This window comes from Bos indicus x Bos taurus, chromosome 7, assembly GCF_003369695.1.
Source record: "Bos indicus x Bos taurus breed Angus x Brahman F1 hybrid chromosome 7, Bos_hybrid_MaternalHap_v2.0, whole genome shotgun sequence".
In the NCBI taxonomy this organism is placed as follows: Eukaryota; Metazoa; Chordata; class Mammalia; order Artiodactyla; family Bovidae; genus Bos; species Bos indicus x Bos taurus.
In genome coordinates, this window is record NC_040082.1 from 27401330 (window position 1) to 27413662 (window position 12333).

Below are 12333 nucleotides of genomic sequence, written 5' to 3' on the forward strand. Positions count from 1 at the left end.
GGATACAACTGAGAGACCACCACTTGCACTTCTCAGAAGATCCTGGTCAGGCTGGGGATACGTCATCCAAAGAACTATCTGCCTTGATGAGGCTTTTGCACTGGCATTTCCTCCTTTTCTTTTTAATGCATCTGGTCTCACACTTTTGCTCCCTGAGATGATATTCCCCAAATAAATTGCCTGTGTGCAAGCCCTGGTCTAAGGCTTGGTTTTCAGAGGAGTATAGAGTAAGATAGATTTCTATAAGAGTCTTATATGAGCAGGTTCTATAAAAATCATCTCATTCATCTATATTATTTGACTGGTTATGTTATACCTAAGATAGTAGGGAAGTTGGAGATGATCTCTAAATCCAAAGTGAGTGGTTCAGCAAAGGGATGGATTGTGAGTTCCAGATTAGTAGATGCAAACTATTATATATAGAATGAATAAACAACAAGGTCTTACTGTAGAGCACAGGGAACTATATTAATATCCTGTAATAAACCATAATGGAAAAGAATATGAAAAAGAATATATATGTACATTATATATAGATAATATATATCTATATCTATATACACATAAATATATATATGTATGTTGGAGAAGGAAATGGCAACCCACTTCAGTATTCTTGGCCTGAAGAATCCATGGACAGAGGAGCCTGTGAGGCTACATTCTATGGGGTCACAAGAGCTGGACACGACTTAGTGATTAAACCATCCCCACCATCATATATGTTATATGTGTATATGTATAACTGAATCACTTTACTATACAACAGAAACTAATACAACATTGTAAATCAACTATACTTTAATAAAAAATAAATTTTTAAAAAGTAAGCAGCTCAGGACTAACCTACATTCCATTTACTGTAACAGTAGCCACCAAAATTGTTCCTGCCCTTAACAGGAACATCTACTGATACTATCAAGATGGAAATAGGCTCCAATCTCCCTCTCTCTCTTTTTCTATAGATCTCAAAGCCTTAAGGGACAAAGAGACCCTCAGTCAGGACATACAGTTATCAGTGAGATTGTGAGATGATAGTTTAGGATGAAGGACCTCCAAAAGAGAGAAGAAAAAACAACATATGAACAATAAAATTCATATTGAATTTTATTCAAGTAGAGGAGAGGAAGGGCTTCCTTGGTTGCTCAGCTGGTAAAGAATCCATCTGCAATGCAGGAGACCCCAGTTTGATCCCTGGGTTGGGAAGATCCACTGGAGGAGGTCATGGCAACACACTCCAGTATTCTTGCCTGGAGAATCCCCACGGAGAAGAGGAGCCTGGCAGGCTACAGTCCACGGGGTCACAAAGAGTCGGACATAACTGAGTGACTAAACACACATACACACACACACACACACAGAGGAGAGGAAAATTATAAGGAAGGATAATAGTTGGTAAATGAGACGACGTGGATATTTGAAATGGAGAAAATTAGAAGGGAGGCTGGAGAGCATTTTAGGCTGAGTTAGGTAAGAAAGAGAACTGGGAGACAGGAGAAGAGATGGTTGGATGGTCAGTTAACCACAAAATGCATGCTGTCATGTATTTTCCAAGGCATCCTTTTCCAGTTATTAAAATGGAGACAATCATTTCATGTTTGTGCACTGAACACTTGCAAATGAAATATGCCCTCCTGAGAAGCATTTACCTAGAAACTGTCAGATTAGCAGTGGAAAGTTTTAATTCAGACAACAGCTACACAAGGGTACATGAATAGTTCTTTTGTTACTATATATTCCCTTACAAATTGTGTTAACAACCTATTTTTTTTTTAATTTCCTGATTTATAGATAAATTCATGAGGCCTTTCATGGACTTGGGATGTCAGCTATTTAATCTCGCTTTATTTAAAATGGATTCTGTATAAATGATAGTAAGAGAATGGGAGAGACACGAAAGGATACACGTTGGCTGCTTCTTTTAAGTATCTGCTGAGAGGCCTCCAGACTGGCCTTCCTTTCCCATCCTCAGATGCCCAGCAAGGTCTGCATGACCTGAAGTTTTCTGGCAGCCCATACCTTCCCAAGGAAGTGCTAGTTAGACCTGTGGGGCTCAATGCTTGCCATACCTTTATTATACAACTGAGATTCTCGCTCCTAAACACCCTGGGCCAACAGTCCCCCTGGAATATCTTCTAACCTGTCTTCTTCATTCTGAGGATTCACAATTGTAAACTTGGAAATTAACCTCATAGCTGATGCCCCAGCACCTTCTATACTCTCTTCTGATCTGAAGATAGCTACATCCTTAGCTCACTCTCCCCAACTCCTACCAGTTTCTCTTAATCTCCCAGTTGTATCTTTTATCTTCTATGGATTCTTATCTAAAACTTTAATTTTTAAATTTTTCTCTTTAAGTCGCTTATTCTAATACTCCTTGATATTATGGTTCGTTACATAGTAGTTTCAAGCCCCAATCTCATACACTCCAGTTTTTGAGACCAGACCCCAAATTTCACTTGCTAGGATATAAACTCTATAGTAACAGAGTGCTAGTATTATTCATTGCCTCATCTAGTGCCCAGAGTGGAGGTCAACACGAATGCTTAACAAATACCTGGTAAATGATGGATTTATCCTTCACTTCCACACATGGCCCAGTTCTGTATTTTGTACATAACTAATCCTTTATAAACATTGTTGAATCAAACTTACCCAATAAAGAGCTGCTTGGCTCTAAAACATGGGACCTAGAATTTTATAAATTTGAGTTATGTGCCACTAAGAACACATTTTAAGTAGTTTCCTGACCTTTTAAAAACCACATAATAAAGACATCTCTTCCTGAGATGGGATTTTTTTTTCTCCCATGAACTTCCCTAATGAGGCCTGACCCATACCATCTGATGCCAGGGCCAATAATTATAAACCTTAAGCCAAAAAACACCCTTCAGAAATGTAATCACCTTGTTTTTAGAAGTGAGGGCACCAAGATCAAAAAAGCCAGGCTGCATTATAACTCAATTAATTTGCCTTCCATTGCAGTATCTTCTACAAAAATCTATTTTAGGGTATAGACAAGGAAAAATGTGGGAAAAAATCATAGCATGGAATTACAGAATCTGGGCCTCTCAACCAAACCTATAGATGTCTGTTTACAGAGAACAAGAACTATAAAATAGCAATAAATAGAAAAGAGGAAACCATGATTATGGGCTTATTATGCTCTATTCTAACCAGCTGAATCAATCTGACACACAGCAATGGTTGAAGAGAACCCTGAAAAAGTAAAATACAACTGAACTTTGAACAGTTGGGGAGAGGGGTGCTAACCCTCTAGACAGTCAAGTATAATTTATAGTCAGCCCTTCATATCTGTCGTTCCTCAATATCTTCAGATCCTCCAAATCTGCAATTCTGCATCTGAAGACTCAACCAACTGCAGATTGTATAGTACTATATTATATACTATTGAAAAAAATCCCCTTATAAGTGGACCTGCATAGTTCAACCCCATGTTGTTTGAGAGTCTACTATACCATGAACTATAGATTGTATTGTTACCATTACTTAGGAAACATTTCCCTTCTTACTGCTAGTTAACAGCCAAAATTCGGTTTTCTCTTTCTCTTAAAAAAATATACATATGCATATATATAAAACATACACATATGTACATACCTATATACACATACACTGATGTATACTAATTTTGGTCAGTCATTTGTGGTCTATTCAGATGTGATAGTATTATTTTGAGATTCTGGTACTTTATGTACCAAATCCCCTTGGAAAGATCCAAGGTAAATCCTGGATTACACAAATTCATTATTGAATTTTTTATGTGACCAAGTAGAATTTTATATTTCACACATTTATATTTACACTTAATTAAAAATCTCCCTCTTAAATGGAAACCAGTATAGAAATGAAAATGCAGGAAAATTTCTATTTAAAATAGTTTGTGGTTCCATGGACAATAAAATCTCATTTCTTTTTAAAAACTGTTTCTATTTCTTAGTAGATTTACTTGGCTGTGCTGCGTCTTAGTCGTGGCATGCAGGATCTTTAGTTGTGGCACACGAACCCTTAGTTGTGACATGTGAGATCTAGTTTCCTGACCAGGGATTGGGCCTCAGCCCCTGCATTGGGAGCAAAGAGACTAAGCCATTGGATCACCATGGAACTCTCAAGAAAATCCCATTTCGGATATAAACAATAATCTATCATTTCTTTCTCATTATCTTTCTGTAGTCAAGCTTGTGTGTATATATACATATATTTTTAATTAATCAGAGAAGGTAGTTATGTTTTCTGAAAAATTTTTTCTTTGTATCAAATCATCCAGCTAGATTTCAGTCTTTTAATGAGTTTGTGTTCACAGTGATCTAGAAACTTAAGGCAACTAGATCATCTGAGTGCCTACACTGTAATGGACATGCTTTTATTTCTTCAGTAAACACTTATTAAGCCTCTAGGAATCCAGCCCTGTCCTAGGTACTGGCAGATGGAGAGAGAAAGTAGATGGTCATGCCTCTGCTATGGTGGGGCTTACTTTCTATAGGCAGACAGACAGGGGGCTGGGGGGTGGGGACAGTGGTAGGTTAGTGAGAGAAAGACAGACAAATAGAAGGAAGGAGACGAGAGAGATAAGAGGCAAGAAAAAAAATTGTAATTCCAGACAGTGATACATGAAAAGGAAATGAAAGTCACTCAGTCGTGTCCAACTCTTTGCGACCCCATGGACTACAGTCCATGGAATTCTCCAGGCCAGAATGCTGGGGTGGGTAGCCATTCCCTTCTCCAGGGAATCTTCCCAATCCAGGGATGGAACCCAAGTCTCCCACATTGTAGGCGGATTCTTTACCCTCTGAGCCACCAGGGAAGCCGAGTGATACAGAGTGAAAAAAACATTCCCATGGGATACAGTGACTGGGAATATGCACATCTTTTTTAAAGTATATTTCAGAGCAAGCACCTTGGAGTAGGAGACATTTGATTCTGGATCTGAAAGGTGAAAAGAAACCAAATGTACAAAGATCAACATTCTAGGCAGAGGGATCAACATTACAATGGTTCTGAGATCTTGAGATCTCTGAAAAACATGCTTTGATACAAAATGATGTTACATTTACATTAATATGCACTCTATAAAGACCTGATAGTAAAGGAAAAAGTTAAGCAAGATAACATTTTATTGAGAACACAAAATCTTCAATCAAAAGTTTTATCACTAGATTTTCAGATTGTGTAAAAACTAAAACTAGATTTTGCACATCATTCCACAAATTAAAATACTCAAACATCAGTGTTTAGAAAAGACTATTTGAAAAAGGATTTGTAGACATTCTATTTGTCCTATTTTCAAAATCTTCCTAGACAGGATAGACAGCTACTACATATAATATGTGTGAAATGAATAAGGTATATGTGACCTTTGCAATAAAAAGGTCTGAAATTTTATGTAATTACAGGCATGCTGAATGAACACATCAGAATAATGTGCCACTGTCATCAAATATTTTCATATACATGTGTAAGCCATTTTGCACAATGGTTTCAGCTCACTATGTATGTAATTAAATTGTAAGGTGCACTAAGGGCTGCTGCTGAGCTGAAATTTTGTTTTTGCAGTATAAAGAATGGGATAGAAAACATAGTCTTGTGAATATCAAAGTACTTTTTGAGACAATTAAATCTCATCAAAGAGGTCTCCTGGACTACTATTTCTTAGAGTTTCTAAGGACATGTTTTCAGCTGGGCCATGATCCTTTTTCGGCATCTCAGGTAGTGGAGGATCAAGCCTAGAGTAAAAAGAAAAAAATCAAAATAATTTTATTTTGAAAACCTACATACAGAATAAAAGAAAATTTTAAGAGACACGTAAGTGAAATAAAAGTTAAACCCTGCTTCCAAACTGTTGCATTAACATAAAGATAAATGAAAGGAATTTAATTTCTTTACCTGCTTTGGAATTAATCTGCCTCTTTTCTGAGCTAATGAAAATTCAAAGACCTTACAACAGTATTCGTAATTAAGGTCAAGAAATAAGATATCCTCTATGCTGTATTTTTATGTCAAGATACAGAAGGTTTCTCAATCCTTTTCTTTAATAATTTCAAAACAATTTACATTTTCCTTCAGCTCCTTTAAATTCTAACTATGAACATGCATTTTGAAGCTCAACAGCAGGAAGTTCTGATCACATAAATTTCTTTTAGGGGTCATTCAATTGTATATGTGTGTATAATGCCTTGTTGTATTAACAGCTGTTGATGAAATGCAGTTGGTCCACATTCATTTATTGAATCTACGTATCTTCATTTAGTGAGTGAATTTCTTCAGTTTCAGTACTGCAGTTACTATATCAATGGACTAACCTCTATATTTACATAAATATTCTGAGTCCTAGGGCAAAAGGCATGATCACTAACTCATAATTAGTCTTAAAAGTGGTGAACTGGAAGGTAACAGCTTAATCAAAAGAAGAGCTTAGGAATGTATATTTATGCCCTTGTATGAACCTTGTTAGCATCAACCCAGTAGTATGCAAATAAATACCCATATTTCCAACCACAAAGTTTGGTATAGCTAAAAAAGAACAGGATTTGAAGTCAGGACTCTTAGGTTGGAATCCAGGTCTATTTCTTATTAGCTAGGTGACTTCAGGCAAGTTATTTAACCTAAATGGACCTCTGTTCTCTCACCTGTAAAACTGAGATAATAATACCTGCCTCAGAGGTGGTCTAAAGATTAAATGAGATATTATAAATGAAAATGCTTATAAATTCCTACAAAACATTTGGAAACTATTATTTTTAGCCCTTGATACAACATAAACTATAAAAGTGCTCCTGCTAATAGCTTCTTTAATTTAAAAGAATAATCAACTAAAAATCCACAAATGTTGAGTGTGTTTAGATGAGTATTTCCAAAAGCCTGTACTCACACTTAGTTGTACAGATTGCTAAAGATGAATCCTCTACAGGGTCCTCCTTGGCCTCCTGACTGCATACAATTAATCATGGCTGGCTGCCATTAGATCTGGGACAGCTCTGTCTTATCCTGAGCAAGCCAAGTTCAGAAAACATAACCCTCACAGGAATGCTGAAATGCTAGGCATTAGTACATTCTCCAGATGACAAGTACAACCCTCTGGGAGAATCAGTATTAAAATTAACAACAAATATTAACATAATTACTGTAACATGTAATTAAATTTCTGAAAATATATTCTATAGAAGGAGAAAACTATACAGTACAGAACAAAAGCATAATTATTACATGTATAAGTTCTCAATGTCAACTCAAAACACATTACACATTTTTGTCTAGCCCTAAATGTCTTAGAATTACTTTTTCTTCTAGCAAAAGAGAGAGTTGAATTATTTCAATTAAAAAGTCATACATGGAAAAACTTCTGTAATTTTATTCATAGTCTAGACACTGTACAAGCACAACACAGACAGCCATCAATTTAGTTAAAAAAAAAAAAAAAAAAAGCAGTATAGGACAAAGGGACCGCTCTGAAGTGGCAAGTTTGAAGGGAACCGATCCCTATTTCTCCATTTCAGATTTCCATCTCTTTCTAGCCATGAGGAGCCCAGGAAATAGATTTTGACTCTTTTGTTCTTAGTGTCTAGTACATAGTAGGTGCTTAGTGAAAGCTGTTCCACGAATGGAGATCACTGTTCTACAGATTTCATATCTGTGGTAAGTGAAGAAAATAAATTTAGAACTCTCCCACACCCAGATAAAAAGTTTAAACATTTTTATAAGTAACATGTTTATTGAAAGACTTTATAAAAATTCTGAAAAGCATGAAAAAGAAAATTAAAATGTCCACCATCCTGCTTTGCATTGTGTTTTCATGTTTTTCTTTACAAATATGAGATTATATATATAATTTTGCAGCTTAATGTTTTTACTCTAAAATATATTATCAATATTTCTGCATGTTGAAAAATATAGATCTATTGTTGCTGTTGTTGCTGTTGAGTTGCTCGGTCATGTCTGGCTCTTTGCAACTTCATGGACTGCAGCACATCATATTTCCCTGTCCTTCACTATCTCCTGGAGCTTGCTCAAACTCATGTCCATCAAGTCAGTGATGCCATCCAGCCATCTTGTCCTCTGTCATCCGCTTCTCCTCCTGCTTTCAATCTTTCCCAGCATCAGGGTCTTTTCTAATGAGTTACTTTCTCAACAGATGGCCAAAAGATTGGAGCTTCAGCATCAGTCCTTCCAATGAATATTTAGGACTGATTTCCTTTAGGATTGACTTGTCGGATCTTCTTGTGGTCCAAGGGACTCTCAAGAGTCTTCTCCAACACCACAGCTCAAAAACATCAATTGTTTGTCATTCAGACTTCTTTATGGTCTAACTCTCACATCTATACATGAATACTGGAAAAACCATAGCTTTAACTATATGGACCTTTGTTGGCAAAGTAATGTCTCTGCTTTTTAATATGCTGTCTGGGCTTGTCATATCTTTTCTTCCAAGGAGCAAGCACCTTTTAATTTCGTGCCTGCAGTCACCATCTGCAGTGATTTTAGAGACCAAGAAAATAAAGTCTCTCACTGTTTCTGTTGTTTCCCCATCTATTTGCCATGAAGTGATGGGACTGGATGCTATGATCTTAGTTTTCTGAATGCTGAGTTTTAAGCCAACTTTTTCACTCTTTTTCACGTTCATCAAGAAGCTCTTTAGTTCTTCACTTTCTGCCATAAGAGTGGTGTCATCTGCATATCTGAGGTTATTGATATTTCTCCCGGCAATCTTGATTCCAGCTTGTGCTTCATTCAGCCAGGCCGTTTGCATGATGTACTCTGCATATAAGTTAAATAAGCATGGTGACAATATACAGCCTTGACGTACTCCTTTCCCAAATTGGAACCAATCCACTGTTCCATGTCCGGTTCTAACTATTACTTCCTGACCTGCATACAGGTTTCTCAGGAGGCAGGTGAGGTGGTCTGGTATCCCCATCCCTTTAAGAATGTTCTACAGTTTGTTGTGATCCACACAGTCAAAAGCTTTGGTGTAGTCAATGAAGCAGAAGTAGATGTTTTTCTGGAACTCTCTTGCTTTTTTGATGACCCAATGGATGTTGGCAATTTGATCTCTGGTTCCTCTGCCTTTTCTAAATCCAGCTTGAACATCTGGAAGTTCTTGGTTCACAGACTGTTGGAGCCTCACTTGGAGAATTTTGAGCTCTACTTTGCTAGGGTGTGAAATGAGTGCAATTGTGTGGTAGTTTGAACATTCTTTGGCATTGCCTTCCCTTGGGATTGGAATGAAAACTGACCTTTTCCAGTTGTGTGGCCACTGCTGAGTTTTCCATATTTGCTGGCATATTAAGGGCAGCACATTAACAGCATCATCTTTTAAGACTTGAATAACTCAGCTGGAATTCCATCACCTCTGCTATACTCACCATTAATTTTAAATTGTTTGTACTAACAATTAATCCACTGATGACTGTTCAGGTTGGTTCTATTTCTTAATGCTCTTATAAATAATACAACAATTAAAATTCTTATACCCATATCTTAGAATATTTATCATATTATTTTTTCATGAACATGTTTATTCCAAGCACTCATGCTAAGAGGTGAAATCTGAAAGCAAATAACTCAGAGAACCTGTACCTAAAGTCTTAATAGAAATTGAGCTAAACAAGTATTTTTAAAATGGGAGTTCCTCTATTTCTAATTAAATTGCAACCATTAGTTATGACCCACTTTAAGTTCTAAATCTTCCCTGAAGACTTTTCTTTTTTTGTTTTTACTTTTCAAATTGAGGTTAGTTTTTATTTTCTCTGATCATTTAAAGTACCTAATGTCTGCATCCAATGTTTCAATACATAGTTTTTCATTCAATCAATACTTAAGTATGTACTACGATTAGCTCACTGTGTTAGGGAAATATATCAAATTTGATAAAGGTTACACATAATTTCTGCCCCTCAGGAAGCTTTCAGTTAAACTTTTTACTTTCTCCATTTTTTTTCAAATATGTTTTTTCATCCTCAACATTTTATAAGTAGCTTTAAGGCAAGGATTGTAATATAATTTGTTCACAAAATTCCTTTAGGAGTGTTATAAACATTATATTAAGACTTTGGATTCAAGTATATTTTTAGTTTTTATGGACAACATGGTTCAATGGAAGAATTCTGAATCCAAGGTTGGGAGATCTTTATTTATGCTTTATCACATTAAGGTTTTGGCAGGTGATGGCACATTTCTGGATTTCAGTGTCTTATTTTAAGTTGTAGAAGTTAGGGTTAATATAAAAGATCTTGGAGTTCCTTTAGTCCCTAAATTCTGAGACAGTTATGCTCAAATAGACTACTTTGCAAAATGCAAGCTCTCAACAAATACCTGTGGAATAAAATGAAAACTATGAATTAAAAAGGAAAGGTTAATGACAGAATGAGAAATCATCATTGCACAAAGGCTAAAGTATAAGGACTTTTCAAATAAAGTGAATAAATGAAGCTTCTCCAGAACATGACAGCCTTATTAAAAAATGGCTATAGCCTCAATACGGAGAAGGCAATGGCACCCCACTCCAGTACTCTTGCCTGGAAAATTCCATGATGGAGGAGCCTGGTAGGCTGCAGTCCATGGGGTCGACAAGAGTTGGACACGACTGAGTGACTTCACTTTCACTTTTCACTTATTGGAGAAGGAAATGGCAACCCACTCCAGTGTTCTTGCCTGGAGAATCCCAGGGACGGTGGAGCCTGGTGGGCTGCCGTCTATGGGGTTGCACAGAGTCGGACACGACTGAAGCGACTTAGCCGCAGCAGCAGCATAGCCTCAATAATATAGTTTCAGAGAGTTCTATGTTTTATAACTTGATTTCACACTGCATTAAAACACACACAAACACACACACACTAGAGCTTGAATCAAACTGCATTCATATCAGATCAGATCAGTCACTCAGTGGTGTCCGACTCCCTGCGACCCCATGAATCGCAGCACGCCAGGCCTCCCTGTCCATCACCAACTCCCAGAGTTCACTGAGACTCACGTCCATCGAGTCAGTGATGCCATCCAGCCATCTCATCCTCTGTCGTCCCCTTCTCCTCCTGCCCCCAATCCCTCCCAGCATCAGAGTCTTTTCCAATGAGTCAACTCTTCGCATGAGGTGGCCAAAGTACTAGAGTTTCAGCTTCAGCATCATTCCCTCCAAAGAAATCCCAGGGCTGATCTCCTTCAGAATGGACTGGTTGGATCTCCTTGCAGTCCATTACCACCATCTAATTAATAGTGTAGATCAAAAGTTAGACTGGCACAAGAATTATTCATCCTGGGAAAGCTTCCCTAAAATGTTAGAATGAATAATTGACTTTCTCTTGTAAATTTCTGGGAGTTGGATTATCAACAACTTTTAAAATGATATTTCTAGTTATTGGCTCATTTTGTAAAGAAATTTTCTCAGTAAAGTTTAACATTGATATCAGCATGGCTGTTAATATCAGTCTTTTCTTATCAAATGAGAACCATTAGTATTGTTTAGAGTGAACTACTTGCATTTTATAACATACTCTGAAAATAATATTTCTGAAAAAATGTCAATGAGCCAGTTTGAGCAGACTGAGAGGTTCAGGAAGATGTATAATGATTGATGGCATTATGACACTTGAAAAATTATTCTCCTTTGACTGTGACATGAACAATGGTTCTAAAGTCAAAAACCAAAAGTCAGTTTGTATGTGGGCTAACTGGAGAAGGAAATGGCAACCCACTTCAGTATTCTTGCCTGAGAAATCCCATGGGCAGAAGAGCTTGGTGGGCTATAGTCACGGTGTTGGAAAAGAGTCAGACATGACTTACTGACTAAACAAGAAGAACAAACTGTACATGATACACATACAATTCAATTCCAGGTGAACTGGACAATTAATGAGAAAAGGCCAAACTTTAAAGCATTTAGAAGAAAATATGTTTAGGATCTTAGGATAGTGATGTTCTTTTTTTTTAAGGCAGAAAGTGAAACCATGAAGATAAAGATAGATAAATTCAATTACATTAGAAGCATAAGAAATAAGTACAAACATCTTAAAGAGATGGAAGAAATCACAAATTGAGAGGAAATACTGCAACATATGCTACTAACAAAGGATTATTATCCAAAGGTACAAACAATTAAAAAAAACCCCAACATAATTTAAAAGCATATGCCAAAGACTACAGAAACTTCCAAGAAGAGGGAACAGTGGGGCCAAATAAGCATATGATAATTATCTCAACTTCATTAGAAACGAAGGAAGTTTCAACCAAGCAAATAAAAAACAGGATAAAGTATTTTATACCAGATTAGGAAAAACAAAAATGTCCAACAATAGCAAAGATCACAGAGAACATGAAATGACAAGA

The 12333-nt window shown here is 36.6% G+C and overlaps 1 protein-coding gene across 3 annotated transcripts in view; it reads right to left on the reverse strand.

Moving 5' to 3' along the window:
* The window catches only part of XRCC4 (X-ray repair cross complementing 4), a 381866-nt gene that overhangs the window by 86349 nt on the left and 283184 nt on the right, over positions 1–12333 (reverse strand). Inside the window, exon 8 of one of the 3 annotated variants that reach the window (XM_027545678.1) lies at positions 1087–5741. The exons of 1 other annotated variant lie outside the window; for it this stretch is intronic. In XM_027545678.1, coding sequence (XP_027401479.1) covers positions 5630–5741 — 112 coding nt within the window. In that variant the 3' untranslated portion in view covers positions 1087–5629. Of the gene's footprint in view, positions 1–1086; positions 5742–12333 lie in introns of those variants that run through there. One more of the 3 variants, XM_027545679.1, reaches the window with a different exon arrangement.